Below are 20,962 nucleotides of genomic sequence, written 5' to 3' on the forward strand. Positions count from 1 at the left end.
CAAAAGCAACTGGCATTTCCTAAAATCAGTTTCTGCAAACAATAGAACCCTCCACAACCTTCCACAACACACACTTTAATTGAAGAGAACTGCAATTCTTGCTTACAAAGAACTCTTGACTAAGTTATGGTGGCGATATTCTGTAACAACCATTCCCTACAATATACTAGTGTTCTCCACATCACATGGAAAGACAACAAAATTGCCTTCAGGGCTAATACAAAGTCTTCACGATGGTTGTGTACTAACTCAGAACCGTTTTCCCTAAACAAAGCCTTAATGTAGCCAGAATAACCACACAAGAGCATCTTAAACTGACATAACTTAGCATAAAAAATAAACATGTAGACGTAATCTAGCTTGTGCTTTTGATCTCCACCTATTTGTAATCAATCCAATCTCACCAACATCCCCTGCACATAGACAAAGTTGGAAATTAGAATGAAGCACAATACACATCAACAAACAATATGTGCTATAACCAATGTGAAGTAGCTATAAACAATATGTGCTATTTGTAATCCAATATGTGCTATAACCAATGTGAAGTAGCTTCTTTTATCGCACAAGTGACTCTTAGCTTGCTGCTGCTGCCTATAATTCACACATATTCCATTCTCACAATGCAATACCCCACCCACCAGGTATGGATCTTGAAATGATAGTAGAGAAAAAATAGCATGTCTTGCAGGGTGAATGGTTACCGGAAACCCCCTAATTTGTGCGCATTTAGGACAAACATATGGATGGCTTCCCAAATCCTCCAGGAAACCCCATAATTTATCAGATCCTCCTCCACGAATCCTAAGAAAACCCTTATCCTCATGCTGTCAAGACTGATTTGCAGCAAACCATCCGCCCATCAGTACATTATAGCAGAGTTTGCTAATGCCCCATGCTTTGCTCTCGAGAAGGCACTCTTTCAGACTATCGCAGAGGGCTGAGCCCTTCAGTGTTCAGATAAAATTGCCTTGATGGAGCGCACCATGCCTGCTATACAACTGTGCCTAGATAGCAAACAGCGGGAGTGCCAACCCATGTTCCCATTGATAGTACTAGCTCTAGCCCATCCTGTTTCTACTTGTCCCTAGAGTGCACAAAACTAATTTCTTTCTGAGTTAAGAGAGTGCTGTACCACCAATAAAAAAGAGCAGCCATTTAACAGCTTAACAAGAACACGAACACAAGAACCAAAATATAAGAGAAAAACTTACATGGTTAACAAAATCCTATTCGTTCATCTGTCAAATCATAGCACATAAACTTCACACAAGCGGAGGTGTCAGCTGGATGAAACACATCTCCTTCAATATATACATTGAGAAAGCCCTTCTTCCACCACGCCTCCCTGTTCTTCACCAAAAAATCATTCCATTCGTTCCAATCCTCATCCTGCATAACTTTTGTCCGGTGAAAGTAGGGAGGTTCTGGTAGAGAGGTTGGTATTGATTCAAGAGTTGGCTTGAAAACTGTCCAGCCCTTGAAGCCTCCCTAGAGAACAGAGTCTCTCTCTCTCTCTCTCTCTCTCTCTCTCTCTCTCTCTCTCTCTCAGGAAAGCCCCTACCTCCCAAGTGGAGCATAGGGAAGTCTCTTCCGATACCATCGTTGATGCAAAGGCGCATAGGGCGGTCTCTTCAGATACCATCGTTGATGCAATCTCTCTCTCTCTCTCTCTCTCTCTCTCTCTCTCTCTCTCTCTCTCTCTCTCTCTCTCTCTCTCTCTCTCTCTCTCTGTGTGTGTGTGTGTGTGTGTCTGTGATAATCTTGTACCTCGATAACTTTGAAGACCTCTCCTTGGAATTTTTTTTCGTTCACCAGCACCTTTTCTAATTTCTCTGGCAAGTCTTTTCCTCTTTCTGATCTGTTTCGTCTTTCTCGGACAGATGGGTTTTTCTTTCTTTCGGACAGATGCCTGAGTTCATTGAACCTGAATCGGTAAATTGAACACAAAGCTAAATAAGCGTCAGTTGTGAAACATCCGAACCTGAGCCAGTTCCGCTTGCCACGACCTGGTGAAGTGAAGCGCCTGGTGAAGTGAAGCCTGCTCATCATCTCGTGCCCTGCAAGGACGTGAACCGGCCCCTCAATTTAGAGACGGAATGTTCTTGGAATTTTGCTTACGTGTCCTTTCCTAATTCGCTACAAATTGATTTTGCTGGAAATTGCTCAAAATTAGACCAACTTATTGGTTTCTAATTTTCAATGTAGAATCTTCGCAGATTCCACCAGAACTCTAGTTCAGTTCTTCAAGCCTTTCCATGAGCAAAATCCTCGACCCCAGATCATGGGATGTGTTAAGTATACACTCCCGTGAGCCAAGGACCATGTTGTGCCACCTAGCAGGCTAACTCGCCAGCTCCATGTGTTGTTGTTGCTGGCTTGCCCCTAAAGACGCAGCCCTGGCTACCCTGCCTTGCGAGGTGTAGACTTCGCTTGCCACCTGTCCACGTCACATCCCCTTCGGAAGGTAGACTCCCGTGTCGCCTCCCTTTGTTACCTGCCACAACGTCCTTCTCTTTTCAATCCCAAAGCCAGTATCTGCCGAGATTTTCTCTGATAAAATCATTTCTCAAAGTTATAGGAACATGCCTAAATAAATTCTTTTTTTTAGGATTCCGTGTGCATGGCTACTTAGGCTCATAATGAATTTTGTCCACTCATCCAACTACACGGCATCTCGCTAATATACCCTCTAAAGCGACATTTTCCGAAATCTTACCCGCATACATACTCTAGGAGAAATGTCTATGAGATTTGAGATTCCTCGCCAGGTTTTTGAATCCTTTTTTATGAACTCTGGGAACCAAAAAACCTTCATGGCAGGGATCAATCTCCGTCTCTGACTATCAATGGCATCGGGCTACCTCGACTCATGTTCAATTCATATAAGAAAAGATAGCAAAGTCTGTTTGATGCCAACTCCAGCCCTTACCGCCGACAACCAATCAAAAACATGTCCCACAAACGCGCACGTCACCATATCGGATATAAATCGATGCATCAGCTTTTCTCTCTTCTGGAGCGCACATGCACCCGACCGGCGAGGTCCAACTGATGAAGGGCAAGTTGGTCGGACTTCGTGGGTCGGAGTCTCTTGAGCACATGCAAGGAAACCATCAAAAGTAGAAGCAATCCATGTTGCGTAGCAAGAATGCCAAGCATTACTGGTTTGCTATAGTTAGAATTGGCAAGGTCCCTTTAGCTAGAATTTTGAGACCAAGCACCTCAAGTCGACACAACCTGCTCCACTCGATGGGAAAGGTTCAAACTGATAGTTTTATGCTAAAATATTCAAGATATGTCAATTTTCCATCGGTCGATCGGAGGTATGTAGTCACACTATCGGTGCCCATCCTGTCGTCTACCAGCCTGCTCTACCCACGGCATTGCTGCTATGCATTGGCATCCTGTTAAGCCTCATGACTATTTGACACCCCCCTTTTCAGGTGGGATCGACGGTCCACGATTTTTGGATGATGTGGACCATCCACTTATTCTCAAGAATAAAAAGATTCAAGCCGGTTTGTGCCCCCGCTCCTTGAGCCCACCACCTACCACACCAGAGGCTACGACTCTCTCGTTAAGCTATCGCACATCACTTGAAATGGAGGTGCGAACGTGAAATAATATGGTAAAAATGACGGGGTGGGGATCACATGGTGTTCACATGGAGGTCACTTTGGGATGGTTTGGTTGGGATCACGTAGTGATCACTTTTGAATAGGTTGGTTCACAAGGTGATCACATACTAGTTGGGATTCACACGATGATCACTTCACGATCACTTGATGTTCACATTGAGTTCACATGGGGATCACTTTAATTGTGATCACTTGGGGATTTCCATCAATGACGCAAAACCAATCCCGTCGCCCCCAATTAATGGGGACCATTGATCTCACTTGACAAGGGGTGTGTCAAATAATCACGAGGCATGTTAAGCGCCATGACCAGCAACATCAAGAGCAAGGCAATTCTTTGCTTCGAGGAGGACCTCATGTAGATTCCCTACATTATAATAATAACAAGCATTGGTCCTATTGCCTATCTGCTCAACTTCTTGAGAAAATGGATTCTTTCGAGGATTTCATTAAGATTCCCCTCTCATCTCCTTTCCTCATGGCTTGTTGTTCCTTGTCAAGTCCCCCTTTTCCTCTTTCATCACTCACCACCTTCACTAAGAAGAGTCCTTCAACTCACACTGTTGAAAACACCCCACGGCTACCTTGCCATCTACTAGTAGACGATGGCATCCCGAACAAGAAGCTCTTCATGGACTTTATGTGTTTCATGAGGATGTGGTAAAGCATCGAGTGGTTGTGGCATGCTTGGGCACAAGGTAGACACCCATAGCTTATCCAAAAAGAGTAGAAAACCAAGAAGCACTAAAATTTTTGATTAGATGCTTTATTTGTGGAGGAGAACTTTAAGCTTTGAAATTTTTTTACAATTAATTCATGGATTACTCAGAAGACCCATGATTTTTGATGTGTCATTTGCGGGATCTTGCTCAAAGATAAAGTTGAGGCAAACCTACATTGACTCGGAGCTCAAGTGGTCTAGTTCCGATCTGCACTTTAGCAGTGTTGATTGCAAATTTGCTTTCCTCTCATGAAAAAAATGCTTCAGAATTTTTGTACTTTCAACTTGGAGCTACATAATTATTTTATCGTGCATTGCTATCTACCTTGAAAATAGAAAACAACTTTGGAACCAGCATTTTCCACCCAAATTCCCTTAGCACATCGTCAACCCACTTCAAAAGCAGTAAACAATACTCATTAACCTTTAAAGTTATTGACTTTCATGTTGGTTTTTGCAGGCTATCCAACATGGATAGGAACATAGTAATGAGGCACGACCTACACCAATTATACATCCAGAGGACATGGATTTATACCTACTAAGATGCAACACTATCGTGATGACCTCTTGCATCTCATAGAGTATGGGTTGGTGAAGAGGTTGTTATACATGGATAACTTTATGTCACATGCTATGAGATGTATTATTAGGCATCTTATAGCCTAATCACACACCAGAGATTGAAGCTCGGGAGAGCAATTGGGGATGACACAAGAGGAGAGGATATGCAGACTATGCAACCTAGAGAATAAGTCAAAGTAGCACTTTGTATGTAGATGCATGCCATACTAGGAGATCAAAGTTCACGATGGAGTTTGGACCGCTAAGGCAAATGATGGAGTACCCACACCAAAGGGAGCTTTCGTTGAGGTTCTACAAGGGAGCCTGGTGAAGTGAAGCCTGCTCATCATCTCGTGCCCTGCAAGGACATGAACCGGCCCCTCAATTTAGAGACGGAATGTTCTTGGAATTTTGCTTACGTGTCCTTTCCTAATTCCCTACAAATTAATTTTGCTGGAAATTGCTCAAAATTAGACCAACTTATTGGTTTCTAATTTTCAATGTAGAATCTTCGCAGATTCCACCAGAACTCTAGTTCAGTTCTTCAAGCCTTTCCATGAGCAAAATCCTCGACCCCAGATCCTGGGATGTGTTAAGCATACACTACCGTGAGCCAAGGACCATGTTGTGCCACCTAGCAGGCTAACTCGCCAGCTCCATGTGTTGTTGTTGCTGGCTTGCCCCTAAAGACGCAGCCCTGGTTACCCAGCCTTCCGAGGTGTAGACTTCGCTTGCCACGTGTCCACGTCACATCCCCTTCGGAAGGTAGATTCCCATGTCGCCTCCCTTTGTTACCTGCCACAACGTCCTTCTCTTTTCAATCCCAAAGCCAGTATCTGCCGAGATTTTCTCTAATAAAATCATTTCTCAAAGTTATAGGAACATGCCTAAATAAATTCTTTTTTTTAAGATTCCGTGTGCATGGCTACCTAGGCTCATAATGAATTTTGTCCACTCATCCAACTACACGGCATCTCGCTAATATGCCCTCTAAAGCGACATTTTCCAAAATCTTACCCGCATATATACTCTAGGAGAAATGTCTATGAGATTTGAGATTCCTCGCCAGGTTTTTGAATCCTTTTTTATGAAACTCTGGGAACCAAAAAACCTTCATGGCAGGGATCAATCTCCGTCTCTGACTATCAATGGCATCGGGCTACCTCGACTCATGTTCAATTCATATAAGAAAAGATAGCAAAGTCTGTTTGATGCCAACTCCAGCCCTTACCGCCGACAACCAATCAAAAACATGTCCCACAAACGCGCACGTCACCATATCGGATATAAATCGATGCATCAGCTTTTCTCTCTTCTGGAGCGCACATGCACCCGACCGGCGAGGTCCAACTGATGAAGGGCAAGTTGGTCGGACTTCGTGGGTCGGAGTCTCTTGAGCACATGCAAGGAAACCATCAAAAGTAGAAGCAATCCCTGTTGCATAGCAAGAATGCCAAACATTACTGGTTTGCTATAGTTAGAATTGGCAAGGTCCCTTTAGCTAGAATTTTGAGACCAAGCACCTCAAGTCGACACAACCTGCTCCACTCGATGGGAAAGGTTCAAACTGATAGTTTTATGCTAAAATATTCAAGATATGTCAATTTTCCATCGGTCGATCGGAGGTATGTAGTCACACTATCGGTGCCCATCCTGTCGTCTACCAGCCTGCTCTACCCACGGCATTGCTGCTATGCATTGGCATCCTGTTAAGCCTCATGACTATTTGACACCCCCCTTTTCAAGTGGGATCGACGGTCCACGATTTTTGGATGATGTGGACCATCCACTTATTCTCAAGAATAAAAAGATTCAAGCCGGTTTGTGCCCCCGCTCCTTGAGCCCACTACCTACCACACCAGAGGCTACGACTCTCTCGTTAAGCTATCGCACATCACTTGAAATGGAGGTGCGAACGTGAAATAATATGGTAAAAATGACGGGGTGGGGATCACATGGTGTTCACTTGGAGGTCACTTTGGGATGGTTTGGTTGGGATCACGCAGTGATCACTTTTGAATAGGTTGGTTCACAAGGCGATCACATACTAGTTGGGATTCACACGAGGATCACTTCACGATCACTTGATGTTCACATTGAGTTCACATGGGGATCACTTTAATTGTGATCACTTGGGGATTTCCATCAATGACGCAAAACCAATCCCGTCGCCCCCAATTAATGGGGACCATTGATCTCACTTGACAAGGGGTGTGTCAAATAATCACGAGGCATGTTAAGCGCTATGACCAGCAACATCAAGAGCAAGGCAATTCTTTGCTTCGAGGAGGACCTCATGTAGATTCCCTACATTATAATAATAACAAGCATTGGTCCTATTGCCTATCTGCTCAACTTCTTGAGAAAATGGATTCTTTCGAGGATTTCATTAAGATTCCCCTCTCATCTCCTTTCCTCATGGCTTGTTGTTCCTTGTCAAGTCCCCCTTTTCCTCTTTCATCACTCGCCACCTTCATTAAGAAGAGTCCTTTAACTCACACTGTTGAAAACACCCCACGGCTACCTTGCCATCTACTAGTAGACGATGGCATCCCGAACAAGAAGCTCTTCATGGACTTTCTGTGTTTCATGAGGATGTGGTAAAGCATCGAGTGGTTGTGGCATGCTTGGGCACAAGGTAGACACCCATAGCTTATGCAAAGAGAGTAGAAAACCAAGAAGCACTAAAATTTTTGATTAGATGCTTTATTTGTGGAGGAGAACTTTAAGCTTTGAAATTTTTTTACAATTAATTCATGGATTACTCAGAAGACCCATGATTTTTGATGTGTCATTTGCGGGAGCTTGCTCAAAGATAAAGTTGAGGCAAACCTACATTGACTCGGAGCTCAAGTGGTCTAGTTCCGATCTGCACTTTAGCAGTGTTGATTGCAAATTTGCTTTCCTCTCATGAAAAAAATGCTTCAGAATTTTTGTACTTTCAACTTGGAGCTACATAATTATTTTATCGTGCATTGCTATCTACCTTGAAAATAGAAAACAACTTTGGAACCAGCATTTTCCACCCAAATTCCCTTAGCACATCGTCAACCCACTTCAAAAGCAGTAAACAATACTCATTAACCTTTAAAGTTATTGACTTTCATGTTGGTTTTTGCAGGCTATCCAACATGGATAGGAACATAGTAATGAGGCACGACCTACACCAATTATACATCCAGAGGACATGGATTTATACCTACTAAGATGCAACACTATCGTGATGACCTCTTGCATCTCATAGAGTATGGGTTGGTGAAGAGGTTGTTATACATGGATAACTTTATGTCACATGCTATGAGATGTATTATTAGGCATCTTATAGCCTAATCACACACCAGAGATTGAAGCTCGGGAGAGCAATTGGGGATGACACAAGAGGAGAGGATATGCAGACTATGCAACCTAGAGAATAAGTCAAAGTAGCACTTTGTATGTAGATGCATGGCATACTAGGAGATCAAAGTTCACGATGGAGTTTGGACCGCTAAGGCAAATGATGGAGTACCCACACCAAAGGGAGCTTTCGTTGAGGTTCTACAAGGGAGCCTGGTGAAGTGAAGCCTGCTCATCATCTCGTGCCCTGCAAGGACATGAATCGGCCCCTCAATTTAGAGACGGAATGTTCTTGGAATTTTGCTTACGTGTCCTTTCCTAATTCCCTACAAATTAATTTTGCTGGAAATTGCTCAAAATTAGACCAACTTATTGGTTTCTAATTTTCAATGTAGAATCTTCGCAGATTCCACCAGAACTCTAGTTCAGTTCTTCAAGCCTTTCCATGAGCAAAATCCTCGACCCCAGATCCTGGGATGTGTTAAGCATACACTACCGTGAGCCAAGGACCATGTTGTGCCACCTAGCAGGCTAACTCGCCAGCTCCATGTGTTGTTGTTGCTGGCTTGCCCCTAAAGACGCAGCCCTGGTTACCCAGCCTTCCGAGGTGTAGACTTCGCTTGCCACGTGTCCACGTCACATCCCCTTCGGAAGGTAGATTCCCATGTCGCCTCCCTTTGTTACCTGCCACAACGTCCTTCTCTTTTCAATCCCAAAGCCAGTATCTGCCGAGATTTTCTCTAATAAAATCATTTCTCAAAGTTATAGGAACATGCCTAAATAAATTCTTTTTTTTAGGATTCCGTGTGCATGGCTACCTAGGCTCATAATGAATTTTGTCCACTCATCCAACTACACGGCATCTCGCTAATATGCCCTCTAAAGCGACATTTTCCAAAATCTTACCCGCATATATACTCTAGGAGAAATGTCTATGAGATTTGAGATTCCTCGCCAGGTTTTTGAATCCTTTTTTATGAAACTCTGGGAACAAAAAAACCTTCATGGCAGGGATCAATCTCCGTCTCTGACTATCAATGGCATCGGGCTACCTCGACTCATGTTCAATTCATATAAGAAAAGATAGCAAAGTCTGTTTGATGCCAACTCCAGCCCTTACCGCCGACAACCAATCAAAAACATGTCCCACAAACGCGCACGTCACCATATCGGATATAAATCGATGCATCAGCTTTTCTCTCTTCTGGAGCGCACATGCACCCGACCGGCGAGGTCCAACTGATGAAGGGCAAGTTGGTCGGACTTCGTGGGTCGGAGTCTCTTGAGCACATGCAAGGAAACCATCAAAAGTAGAAGCAATCCCTGTTGCATAGCAAGAATGCCAAACATTACTGGTTTGCTATAGTTAGAATTGGCAAGGTCCCTTTAGCTAGAATTTTGAGACCAAGCACCTCAAGTCGACACAACCTGCTCCACTCGATGGGAAAGGTTCAAACTGATAGTTTTATGCTAAAATATTCAAGATATGTCAATTTTCCATCGGTCGATCGGAGGTATGTAGTCACACTATCGGTGCCCATCCTGTCGTCTACCAGCCTGCTCTACCCACGGCATTGCTGCTATGCATTGGCATCCTGTTAAGCCTCATGACTATTTGACACCCCCCTTTTCAGGTGGGATCGACGGTCCACGATTTTTGGATGATGTGGACCATCCACTTATTCTCAAGAATAAAAAGATTCAAGCCGGTTTGTGCCCCCGCTCCTTGAGCCCACTACCTACCACACCAGAGGCTACGACTCTCTCGTTAAGCTATCGCACATCACTTGAAATGGAGGTGCGAACGTGAAATAATATGGTAAAAATGACGGGGTGGGGATCACATGGTGTTCACTTGGAGGTCACTTTGGGATGGTTTGGTTGGGATCACGCAGTGATCACTTTTGAATAGGTTGGTTCACAAGGCGATCACATACTAGTTGGGATTCACACGAGGATCACTTCACGATCACTTGATGTTCACATTGAGTTCACATGGGGATCACTTTAATTGTGATCACTTGGGGATTTCCATCAATGACGCAAAACCAATCCCGTCGCCCCCAATTAATGGGGACCATTGATCTCACTTGACAAGGGGTGTGTCAAATAATCACGAGGCATGTTAAGCGCTATGACCAGCAACATCAAGAGCAAGGCAATTCTTTGCTTCGAGGAGGACCTCATGTAGATTCCCTACATTATAATAATAACAAGCATTGGTCCTATTGCCTATCTGCTCAACTTCTTGAGAAAATGGATTCTTTCGAGGATTTCATTAAGATTCCCCTCTCATCTCCTTTCCTCATGGCTTGTTGTTCCTTGTCAAGTCCCCCTTTTCCTCTTTCATCACTCGCCACCTTCATTAAGAAGAGTCCTTTAACTCACACTGTTGAAAACACCCCACGGCTACCTTGCCATCTACTAGTAGACGATGGCATCCCGAACAAGAAGCTCTTCATGGACTTTCTGTGTTTCATGAGGATGTGGTAAAGCATCGAGTGGTTGTGGCATGCTTGGGCACAAGGTAGACACCCATAGCTTATGCAAAGAGAGTAGAAAACCAAGAAGCACTAAAATTTTTGATTAGATGCTTTATTTGTGGAGGAGAACTTTAAGCTTTGAAATTTTTTTACAATTAATTCATGGATTACTCAGAAGACCCATGATTTTTGATGTGTCATTTGCGGGAGCTTGCTCAAAGATAAAGTTGAGGCAAACCTACATTGACTCGGAGCTCAAGTGGTCTAGTTCCGATCTGCACTTTAGCAGTGTTGATTGCAAATTTGCTTTCCTCTCATGAAAAAAATGCTTCAGAATTTTTGTACTTTCAACTTGGAGCTACATAATTATTTTATCGTGCATTGCTATCTACCTTGAAAATAGAAAACAACTTTGGAACCAGCATTTTCCACCCAAATTCCCTTAGCACATCGTCAACCCACTTCAAAAGCAGTAAACAATACTCATTAACCTTTAAAGTTATTGACTTTCATGTTGGTTTTTGCAGGCTATCCAACATGGATAGGAACATAGTAATGAGGCACGACCTACACCAATTATACATCCAGAGGACATGGATTTATACCTACTAAGATGCAACACTATCGTGATGACCTCTTGCATCTCATAGAGTATGGGTTGGTGAAGAGGTTGTTATACATGGATAACTTTATGTCACATGCTATGAGATGTATTATTAGGCATCTTATAGCCTAATCACACACCAGAGATTGAAGCTCGGGAGAGCAATTGGGATGACACAAGAGGAGAGGATATGCAGACTATGCAACCTAGAGAATGAGTCAAAGGAGCACTTTGTATGTAGATGCATGGCATACTAGGAGATCAAAGGGAGATATCATTGCTTGTTCACGATGGAGTTTGGACCGCTAAGGCAAATGATGGAGTACCCACACCAAAGGGAGCTTTCGTTGAGGTTCTACAAGAGATCCTCTCCCCACCATCACTGATGCAATCCGTATTATTCCTTCATATATCCAGTGGGTGGAAGTAGCGTATTTCCACATTGCATAGCATCATAGAGCTAGATATGCATGGAACCAGTGATTCATTTTATACACACTCTATAGCTCATTTTTGCACATTTTTTCGATCCATGATTGAGGGAGACATGATCAGATGTACTAGCTTTTGTCTCATAATCACATTGTGCTTTGGTAGATGTTAACGTGCTCTCTCTCTCTCTCTCTCTCTCTCTCTCTCTCTCTCTCTCTTAAGATTAAGTTAATCTATTTAAACATTACTGTAATTTGGAGAAAAAAAATCTTTTTTAAAAATTTCCTTATTGACATGATTGAGAAAGCTTGTCTCCATACATGCATCTCATGATAATGCAATGGTGTCCCTTGGATCCTTTAGAAAGGGTTATTTTGTGCTCTTATACGGCCAATAAACTCCTTCTCTTGAAAATGGAGCAAAGCATCCTCCTTGAGATGATGGGTGGTGGCAGATGGCACAGTGCAAGTGCATGGCCATCAATGATGCATGTGTGTAGTGATTCTCAAGCTGTGAGTGCTTAAAGGCTAAGGAAGTGTAGGGATCACTCTAGAATTTTTACTTGGTGAGCCAAAGGCTCTCTTCCCCCTATTTGATTGCACAAGCCACCACGTGGCAGCTTTTCACGCTAGCAAAAAAAGCTAAAAAAAGCCCGCTTAATTAATAATAAAAACGTCGTCGTGAAACAAGTACAGCAGCTTCGCAGGCTCTCCAGAAGCAGTTTGGAGACAAAGACGTGCAGGAGTTCGCAGGCAATTCGCAGGTTCCCCACAAGCAGCTCGGACAGCCAATTCCAGTTCGCAGGCTCCCCAGAAGCAGCAGGTTCTACTCTTTGAGAGAGAGAGAGAGAGAGAGAGAGAGAGAGAGAGACCCTACTGCTTTCATCTGAGTTCGGGCCTCTGCAATGGCTTGATCGCACGAAATATCTCCCGATTCTGCCCGGCTTGCTGCTCCATGGTCAAACATCGCAGACAAGAATTGGTGTGAATCTTAAGAGTACTGGAGACCTTGCAAACCCTGGCTATATTTCGCAGATCATCAAGCTGGAAGGTACTTCGGATTCTTGCCGACATGATGAGCACTACCTACTGCATATCATTTCCATGAACATTGAAGGATAGCCGATGGCACAGGGTTGTTGAATCTGTATAAGCTATACTTGGAGCGGCATAATGCTGACCATAACTAGTTGCGCCCACAGAAACAAAAACTAGCTGAGTAAGGTAGTTGAAGCTGGACATACTGTTCAGCTGGCCACTGGGTCTTGTTGCACACAAAGCTGCTATGATCGCTACGTGGGGAAGGCGCTAGTAGGCTTACAATAATTAGGTAATGAGGCTTCACCGCAAAAGAAGCCCGATTCCAATATGCCGATGGGGCAAACAATGACATTGTCGACCTTGCACTATTGGAATGAATAGGGAGGAACTTGGCCTACATACTCTATATCTGTTACTAAAGAATGCTCTTGTAATGTCAACGAGGTAGGCTTTTCTTCATGGCTCTTCGCTTTCATGTGATCATGGAGGTTCCACATTTGATGGTTCCATTAAAGCTCATGTGCGAGCAAAGCCAACATCGTCTTGTTTTTCCTTGTGGGTGATTTTCAGAGGTTTTGGGTTATCTATGGCTTGTGAACAATGGAACTGTTTCTTGTCAGTCAAATACAATAGGTTGTGTTGAGAATGTGGGTCTCATGTGAACGTTAGTTGTGAGCGAGGAATCATAAGAATGCTTGGAAAATTAAAAATATACGCAAATAGGGACAAAGTATATGCAAATATTCACAAAGCTCTTGATCAAGGAGTTGTAAGCAAGGGCATGGGATCCAATTATGATTTTATAAATACTTTGCACTTGCCCAAAACCCATTCCTCTGAAACTTTTTTCATTCAGGAATGTTAGTGGTTGCTTATCTCCTAGACATGAGGGCATCAACCCCAAACAAGATTTTGGTCAGGTTGTTGGTCCCCATGTCACTGAACGTTTGTGTGGTCACACGAGAGCTGCCAGTACCCGTAGCATTGCCAGCTGGACGTTGCAGGGGATAGATTGTCCGGTGACACGATAGAATTTGATAACACTTGAGCGCAACCATAAAGCTGCACGATTTTGCATGCCCTACGTGGTGAGCACGTTATGGAATCTTCGCTCTGGGTGGCCCTTTTGAAGCAAAGCTGGAGTAACTCTACTTGGCGGACGCGCATTAAAATCATTCTCGTTCGCGTTTTGCAACTATGCCATAATCTGCATAGTTGGCTATGGCATACATAGTTGTATAAACAAGCTTAGTTATTTCCACGTGACCAGAAACGAGACTTAGTAACTAGTGCAAATAACTAGAAACTAAGCCTCGTGTAACCATGGCCTAAGATCCATTACATCAGCAAAAATTCAAGGAGGGTTGTCTGCCAAGGGTTGCTTGGGGTACTGTGGATTAGAGGGCCGCTAGCACTTGAGAAGAAGAGTTGGCCACGTGGGGTGGTGGCGACGACATCGATCGAATTAAACATATGGAATCTGGTTGTATGCAAAAAGGGCTAGATTTCACGCAGGCTTCATGCCACCACCTCAATTGCATCATTAACAGAACTACTAGTAGCTCCCTCTGTTGTAAGCACTGGCTTCTGCATCTTTTGGAGGAATTGTACCTTGACAGCCTTCAAGTTACTTCTTTTGACTAGAAGCATTAGTTTCTAATGGATGGCTGTTGCGCCCCCTGCACGCGCAAAGTGGTTATTGGATCTTTAGAGTTTATTTTTTCTCACTACTGCTCAAAGCACGAGACTCATGGAAGTTCAGAAGCAGACGCTCAATGCAAAAAACAAATCTATTGCTCTTGAAAGTGAGATCGTTGTCAAAAGAATCAATAGATCTTTTACAGTTGTTGGTGACGAGCTTGAGTATATCGTCTCTATGGCCACAAAAACACACTCATTCCACCCTCACCTTTGAGCAGTGTTGAAGAGAATTGCTACTTGATTGAGACCTGATTGAAACCCCTTGGAAATGGCACACGTCAAATGGGCTGACAAATTCGGCGTCATGTTGCATTGAACCGCAAGTTGATGTGTTGAGTAGTATAAGGTTAGGCATTTAGAAATTCTAGTTGGTCATAGATTTCCACTATGCCTAGTAGGCAGCTGAATGCAAGGTAGTACGAGCTTCATAAAACTGCTAAATATGACAACGTCCCTGCCACTTTCTAGCTCTATTTTGAAGGTGAATGATATCGAGTGGAACGGCACTCGTACTAATGTCCATGAGCGTCACGTAATAGTAGTTCTCCAGCTGTGTGTTTGGATTATTGATGAGCGGACTAAATATGGTGCCTTCTGCTATGAGGATGTTGACCTCAAGATGCTTATTATCATGTGAAGTTAGGAAGCACGATACATAACATGGCTTAGTCAGCAATGAGGTAAGAAGATATAATTGATGATCGAAGTAGCTTACAAGACACACACACACAAAGAGAAAGAGAAAGAGAGAGAGAGAGAGAGAGAGAGAGAGAGAGAGAGATAAGGTAATACTGATCACAGGACATAGAACATTAAGCTACATCTGTGTGTTTTATGTATGGCAGGGAGGACATATATTCACAACACTGAATGTTCCAATTGCGCAAGCACGACTCCAGTTGGACAACACTACAAGGTCCGTTATCTGCATCCAATTTTCCATGCGCATGCATTTGCTTGGCGCAACACATAAACGCTACGGGGCAGGGCATGGCTTCCGTTTCTTATAAATTTTTGGAGAGACCACAGTGCCAGCTCTCCACCATACTCTTGTATGGCACCTCTGTATGACGTGCACTATATGCTTTGCACTTTCAGTCTGTGACGTTTCATTGCAAGACGATATGTTTAACTATTCACATTGTTTTTTTGTAGCTTGACTCAAATATTGGTCTGTACTAGATTGAACAATCAAAAAGCAGCAGTACAACATTGCAGGTCAGTAAAGCACCTCATTTACTGTTGCAGTTTATTCATGCTTTATCTATTTAGTTTTTAAAGAATTTTTCGTGCTACTTCCTTTGCTTCGGTTTCTTTGGAACTCGTTTTCAGAACCATACACTCAATGTCGATCAACATCTGTACATATTAGTTACACACGCAACTCTTTGCATACGGTTGCTAGCCAATGGATAGGATGTATTACAATAGTGAATTCACAAGTAGTGAATGCATGTGGTGTATTAGAGTATTGAATTCACCTTGTGCATCTTTACTTCAGCTGTAAACAATTGATACCATACTAGGTGTCTAAATAATTGATGCCATACTATATATGTCCTCGTTTCTCTATACTAGGTGTTAGTATGAAGTTCTAAAGACCTAGAAGATTACACTCCAAAGTGTCAATAAGCTAGGGAGCAAACTGTAGCCAACTTGAAGCTAGCTTATCGTCCATATGCTAGGTCATGGTTTGAAATTACTACATTGTATAAAGATTGGAGCATGCAACATGACATCTTTGCTCACAATCTAGAAATATGTATCTCCTGCGTGGCGGCATACCTCACATATATAGCGATAAACGAGGTTGACAGACACATGAAATTCACTCCTGCTATCCTAATCACTTCTATATTATTATTGGGTGCTTTTTGCCATTGGAGAAACAACAACAAGACACTATTAGTAGCAGCATTGCATCTACAATTTATTATCAATTCAAGATACCAACCACAAATCAGTAGTATCCCCTCTCTATTTGTGAGACCGATGAGTAATATTTGGACATAAGAGAGGCATATATTATAATTATAGACGAGATTCAATGAAAATTTTATTTTTAAAATATTTTTTGTTTACAAGAATTCACATGTAGCATGTATGTCTCCTCCCATAAACATTATAGCATTTTTCAAATATATATCCCTTTCACTCAGTGTGGCCCTTGCCAAATTAGTCATGCTTGTGTTCTTTCAATGCTAGATGCTAAATGTCAATTTGTATGTCCTGCTATATTCTATAGATGTTGTATAGCAAGGCCCATAGAAGGAAATATTTTCATGCCTCATGAGAGACAAAATCTTTGAAAGTTAGATGTTGATAATTTTGCTTTAGTATAAATTGTTGCTTTCATGCCCATTGATCACTTCTTGTTTTTCTTTTGAGAATTCTTGCAAAAGCTAATAGTGTCTATAAAGTAAGGAGTAGGTCCCCAAATCGGACCCTCCATCTGCCCATGTGTGGCTGCCCTTGAGAAGACAAGTCCGCTTTTGAATTCGGCCACCGGCCACTAGTCACCAACCATTGACTACCCAAACGGCCAACCGACCGGTCGTTTTTCGACCATTTTCCGGCCGCCGACCGGCCATAATATTCCAGCTTAGGCTCGAGATTTGGGCGTAAAAATTTTGATTTCCGGCGAGTGATTTTATTTTCTGGCGAGTTATTTTTCTTCACGCACAATGGCTTCTCCTCATAATGGGGGTCTTACAAATGTGCATTTTTAACACAGAAAATTACAAGGGATAAATTACGCTCCATACTTAACAATCTCCCACTTGGAGACTGATCTCCAAACCAAACCTGTGATTTATTTCCATGCTGGCTTCTTATCCTTGAATGCCAATTGAAGATGAGCAAAAGCACAACTTCTCCTTGTTGACCACATTTGTAAACATGTCTGCAGGATTTTCACTTGTATGCACCTTGCTTAGCTTTAGATGTCCCTCTTCCAAAAGAGTGTGTATGAAGTGATATCTCACTTCAATGTGCTTTTTCCTTGAATGAAAGGCTGAGTTATTTGCAAGATGGATAGCACTTTGGCTATCATTGTACAAGACACAATTGTCTTGTTTGAATCCAAGCTCTTCTAAGAATCTATGAAGCCACAGAATTTCTTTGCTTGCCTCCGTCATTGCTACATACTCTGCTTCCGTGGTAAAAAGTGAGACCACTTTCTGCAGCTTTGAAGCCCAGCTTACTGTTGTGCCTCCAACAGTGAAGACACAGCGAGTAGTGCTCCTTCGAGTATCTTTGACACCTGCCATATCTGCATTAGCATACCCTTCTAGAAAAATATCAGTTCCTCCAAAATACAAAGCATTTGTTGTTGTCCAATTTAGATACCTAAGTATCTACTTCACAGCTTGCGAGTGCTCTTTACCTGGATTGTCCATGAACCTACTTACAACCACTGCATGTGCAATGTCTGGTCTTGTCTAGACCATAGCATACATAAGAGAACCTACCACTGCAACATATGGAACTTTAGACATATAGGCTATCTCCTCTTGTGTCTTTGGACACATATCCTTGGTTAGTTTAAAGTGACCAGCCTAAAGTGTAGAAACCGTTTTTGCATTTTGCACTGCATACCTTTCTAGTACCATCTTGATGTAATCCTCTTGAGATAGCTTTATTGTCTTCTTCGTCCTTTCCCTTGATATCTTCATACCAAGTGTCCTCTTTGCAACACCTAAATCTTTCATTGAAAAAGACTTAGACAGCTCCTCTTTTAGGTCTTTGATTTCCTGCATGTTAGCACTTGCAATCAGCATGTCATCAACATACAACATTAGGATGATGAACTTCCCAGCTTTCAAATTCTTCATGTAGACGCAATGATCTGAGTTGCATCTTCTGAATCCATGATCTAACATCCATCGATCAAACTTCAAGTACCATTGTCTTGATGCTTTCTTTAAATCATACAAGCTTTTCTTTAATCTGGAAACCATTTTCTCCTTACCTTTTACTTCATACCCTTTGGTTGAAGCATGTAGATTTCCTTCTCTAAGTCACCGTGAGTGAATGCCGTATTTACATCCATTTGCTCAAGATTTAGATCATGAGCAGCCAGAAGGCTTAAGACAAGCCTAACTGAGTTCATTTTTACAACATGAGAGAATATTTCATTGAAGTCAATACCTTTCTTTTGAGAAAACCCTTTTACCACAAGCCTAGACTTGTACCTTTTCTTCCCCCTTCTTCTTCCTTTAGCTTGTACACCCATTTGTTTTGAAGTGCCCACTTACCTTTAGGTAACTCAACCAACTGTTGGAATTAGGGTTGCAGAGAAACACACACAGCTTGGAGAAGACGAAGGAAGTTCAAGGCACACAATAGAGAGTGTGTTACTTAGTGTGAAATGGAAAGATAGATAGCCCTAGAGTGATGGGCGTATATACAATGCACGGGGGAAAAAACCTCCTAAAGAGGGAAAAAATGCCCCGGCGGTCCTAGTGTGTTCACACACATCACTACCACATGTATATGGTAACAAATCCCCCCTGGAGTGATGCAGTGAACGAGAGCTGGCACATGAGTAAAGATAAGTGCCATGCCCTGAGGACAGGATCAGTCCACAAAGGGGAGTAAGCCCAAAGCTTGGAGAAAAGCTTCAAGCTTCTCACGAGACAATGCCTTTGTAAAAAGATCTGCAAGGTTGTCCTGTGTTGGCACATAAGCCAAGTTGATCTCTCCTGCTGAGAGCCTCTCCCTGACATAGTGGTAATGCACCTCAATGTGCTTTGTGCGAGCATGAAAAACTGGGTTCCTCGCAATTGCCAATGCGCTCTGACTGTCAGTGTAGATAGTGTTGGCAGTGTCTTGTCCAACACCCAAATCAATCATAAGACGTCTGAGCCATACACACTCAACCGTAGCTGTGAAGACTTCCCTGTACTTAGCCTCACAACTCGAAGTGGCCACAATAGGTTGCTTCTTGCTCAACCATGATATACATGAACTGCCAAGCATGAAACAAAAACCACTTGTGGACACTCGCGTGTCAAAACAACCATCCCAATCTGAGTCCGAAAAAGCATGTAATTCTGGCAGCAATGATCCCCCTTGGCTTAAAACAAGCCAAGATGTAAAGATCCACTAAGGTAGCGGAAAATCCTCTTGACAGCTTGCCAATGCTTAGACCCTGGTCTATGCATAAATCTGCTGACCTGTGAGACTGCAAACTGAATATCCGGCCTCGTGCTGCATACATAAATGAGGCAGCCAACAACAGTTTGGTAAAGAGTGACATCAGCAGGATCGCTAGCATCATGTAGACTCAACTTCAAACCTGTTTCCATGGGAGTGGAAATAGGTTTGCAATCCTCAAGTCCAAACTTACAAAGTAATGTCTCTATGTAACTTTTCTGACACAAGGCAATACCACCATCAGACTGCTTAAATTGTATACCCAAGTAATGATGCAACAACCCCAAATCTTTCATCTTGAAAGTAGCATTCAAATCAGCCTTAAATTCAGCAATATGTCTCTCATTTGGTCCAGTGATCAGCAAATCATCAACATAAAGAACCACAATGAGAAGTACATCATCCTCCCGCTTTATATACAATGTGCTTTTTGTTGTACTGTTACAAAAGCCTCGTTTAACCAAATGAGTGTCAGCTTTCTCATACCAAGCACGAGGAGATTGCTTCAACCCATACAAAGCCTTCTTACATCTGCACACTTTTTCCTCTTGTCCTTTTATGACAAAACCGCGAGGATGAGTTACATAAACTTCCTCAAATATGTCACCATTCAAGAAACCAGTAACAATGTCTGATTGATGTACATCCCAACCAAAATGAGCTACCAATGCACATAGAAAACGTACAGTAGTCATACGACAAGTGGGAGCAAAAGTCTCTTCATAGTCTATGCCTTTTTGCTGTGCATAACCTTTTGCAACAAGTCGAGCCTTATGGCGATCGATCTCACCATCCGGCTTGCGTTTCAACTTGTAAACCCACTTCGTACCAATGGCCTTTTTGCCAGGAGGCATTTGAGGAAGTTTATGTAACGCAACCTCGCGGTTTTGTCATAAAAGGACAAGAGGACAAAGTGTGCAAATGTAAGAAGGCTTTGTATGGGTTGAAGCAATCTCCTCGTGCTTGGTATGAGAAAACTGACACTCATTGGGTCAAACGAGGCTTTCGTAACAGTCCAACAGAAAGCACATTGTATGTAAAGCGTGAGGATGATGTATTTCTCATTGTGGTTCTGTATGTATGATTTGCTGATCATTGGACCAAATGAGAGACATATTGCTGAATTTAAGGCTGATTTGAATGCTACTTTCAAGATGAAAGATTTGGGGCTGTTGCATCATTACTTGGGTATACAGTTTAAGCAGTGTGATGGTGGTATTGCCTTGTGTCAGAAAAGTTACATAGAGACATTGATATGTAAGTTTGGACTTGAGTATTGCAAA

The 20,962-nt window shown here is 42.6% G+C and overlaps 1 protein-coding gene and 1 long non-coding RNA gene across 2 annotated transcripts; one reads left to right on the forward strand and one right to left on the reverse strand.

The window, feature by feature from the left end:
• Positions 1–389: 389 nt before the first annotated feature.
• Positions 390–2,135, reverse strand: LOC147416459 (uncharacterized). The gene is made up of 3 exons (XR_015187510.1): positions 1,985–2,135; positions 1,771–1,912; positions 390–413 (listed from the first exon to the last, which is right to left on the reverse strand). It is a non-coding gene; the product is annotated as an uncharacterized LOC147416459 (long non-coding RNA).
• Positions 2,136–12,194: 10,059 nt separating this feature from the next.
• LOC147416460 (uncharacterized) lies at positions 12,195–15,801 on the forward strand. Its single transcript, XM_086508340.1, has 4 exons — positions 12,195–12,293; positions 12,472–12,603; positions 15,368–15,438; positions 15,678–15,801. The coding sequence occupies exons 1-4, from the start codon at positions 12,195–12,197 to the stop codon at positions 15,799–15,801; spliced, it is 426 nt and encodes a 141-aa protein (XP_086364466.1).
• The last annotated feature ends 5,161 nt before the right edge of the window (positions 15,802–20,962 follow it).

The sequence above is a fragment of the Adiantum capillus-veneris genome, unplaced genomic scaffold (assembly GCF_014529385.1).
Source record: "Adiantum capillus-veneris isolate H3 unplaced genomic scaffold, ASM1452938v2 Hic_scaffold_946, whole genome shotgun sequence".
Taxonomy (NCBI): domain Eukaryota; kingdom Viridiplantae; phylum Streptophyta; class Polypodiopsida; order Polypodiales; family Pteridaceae; genus Adiantum; species Adiantum capillus-veneris.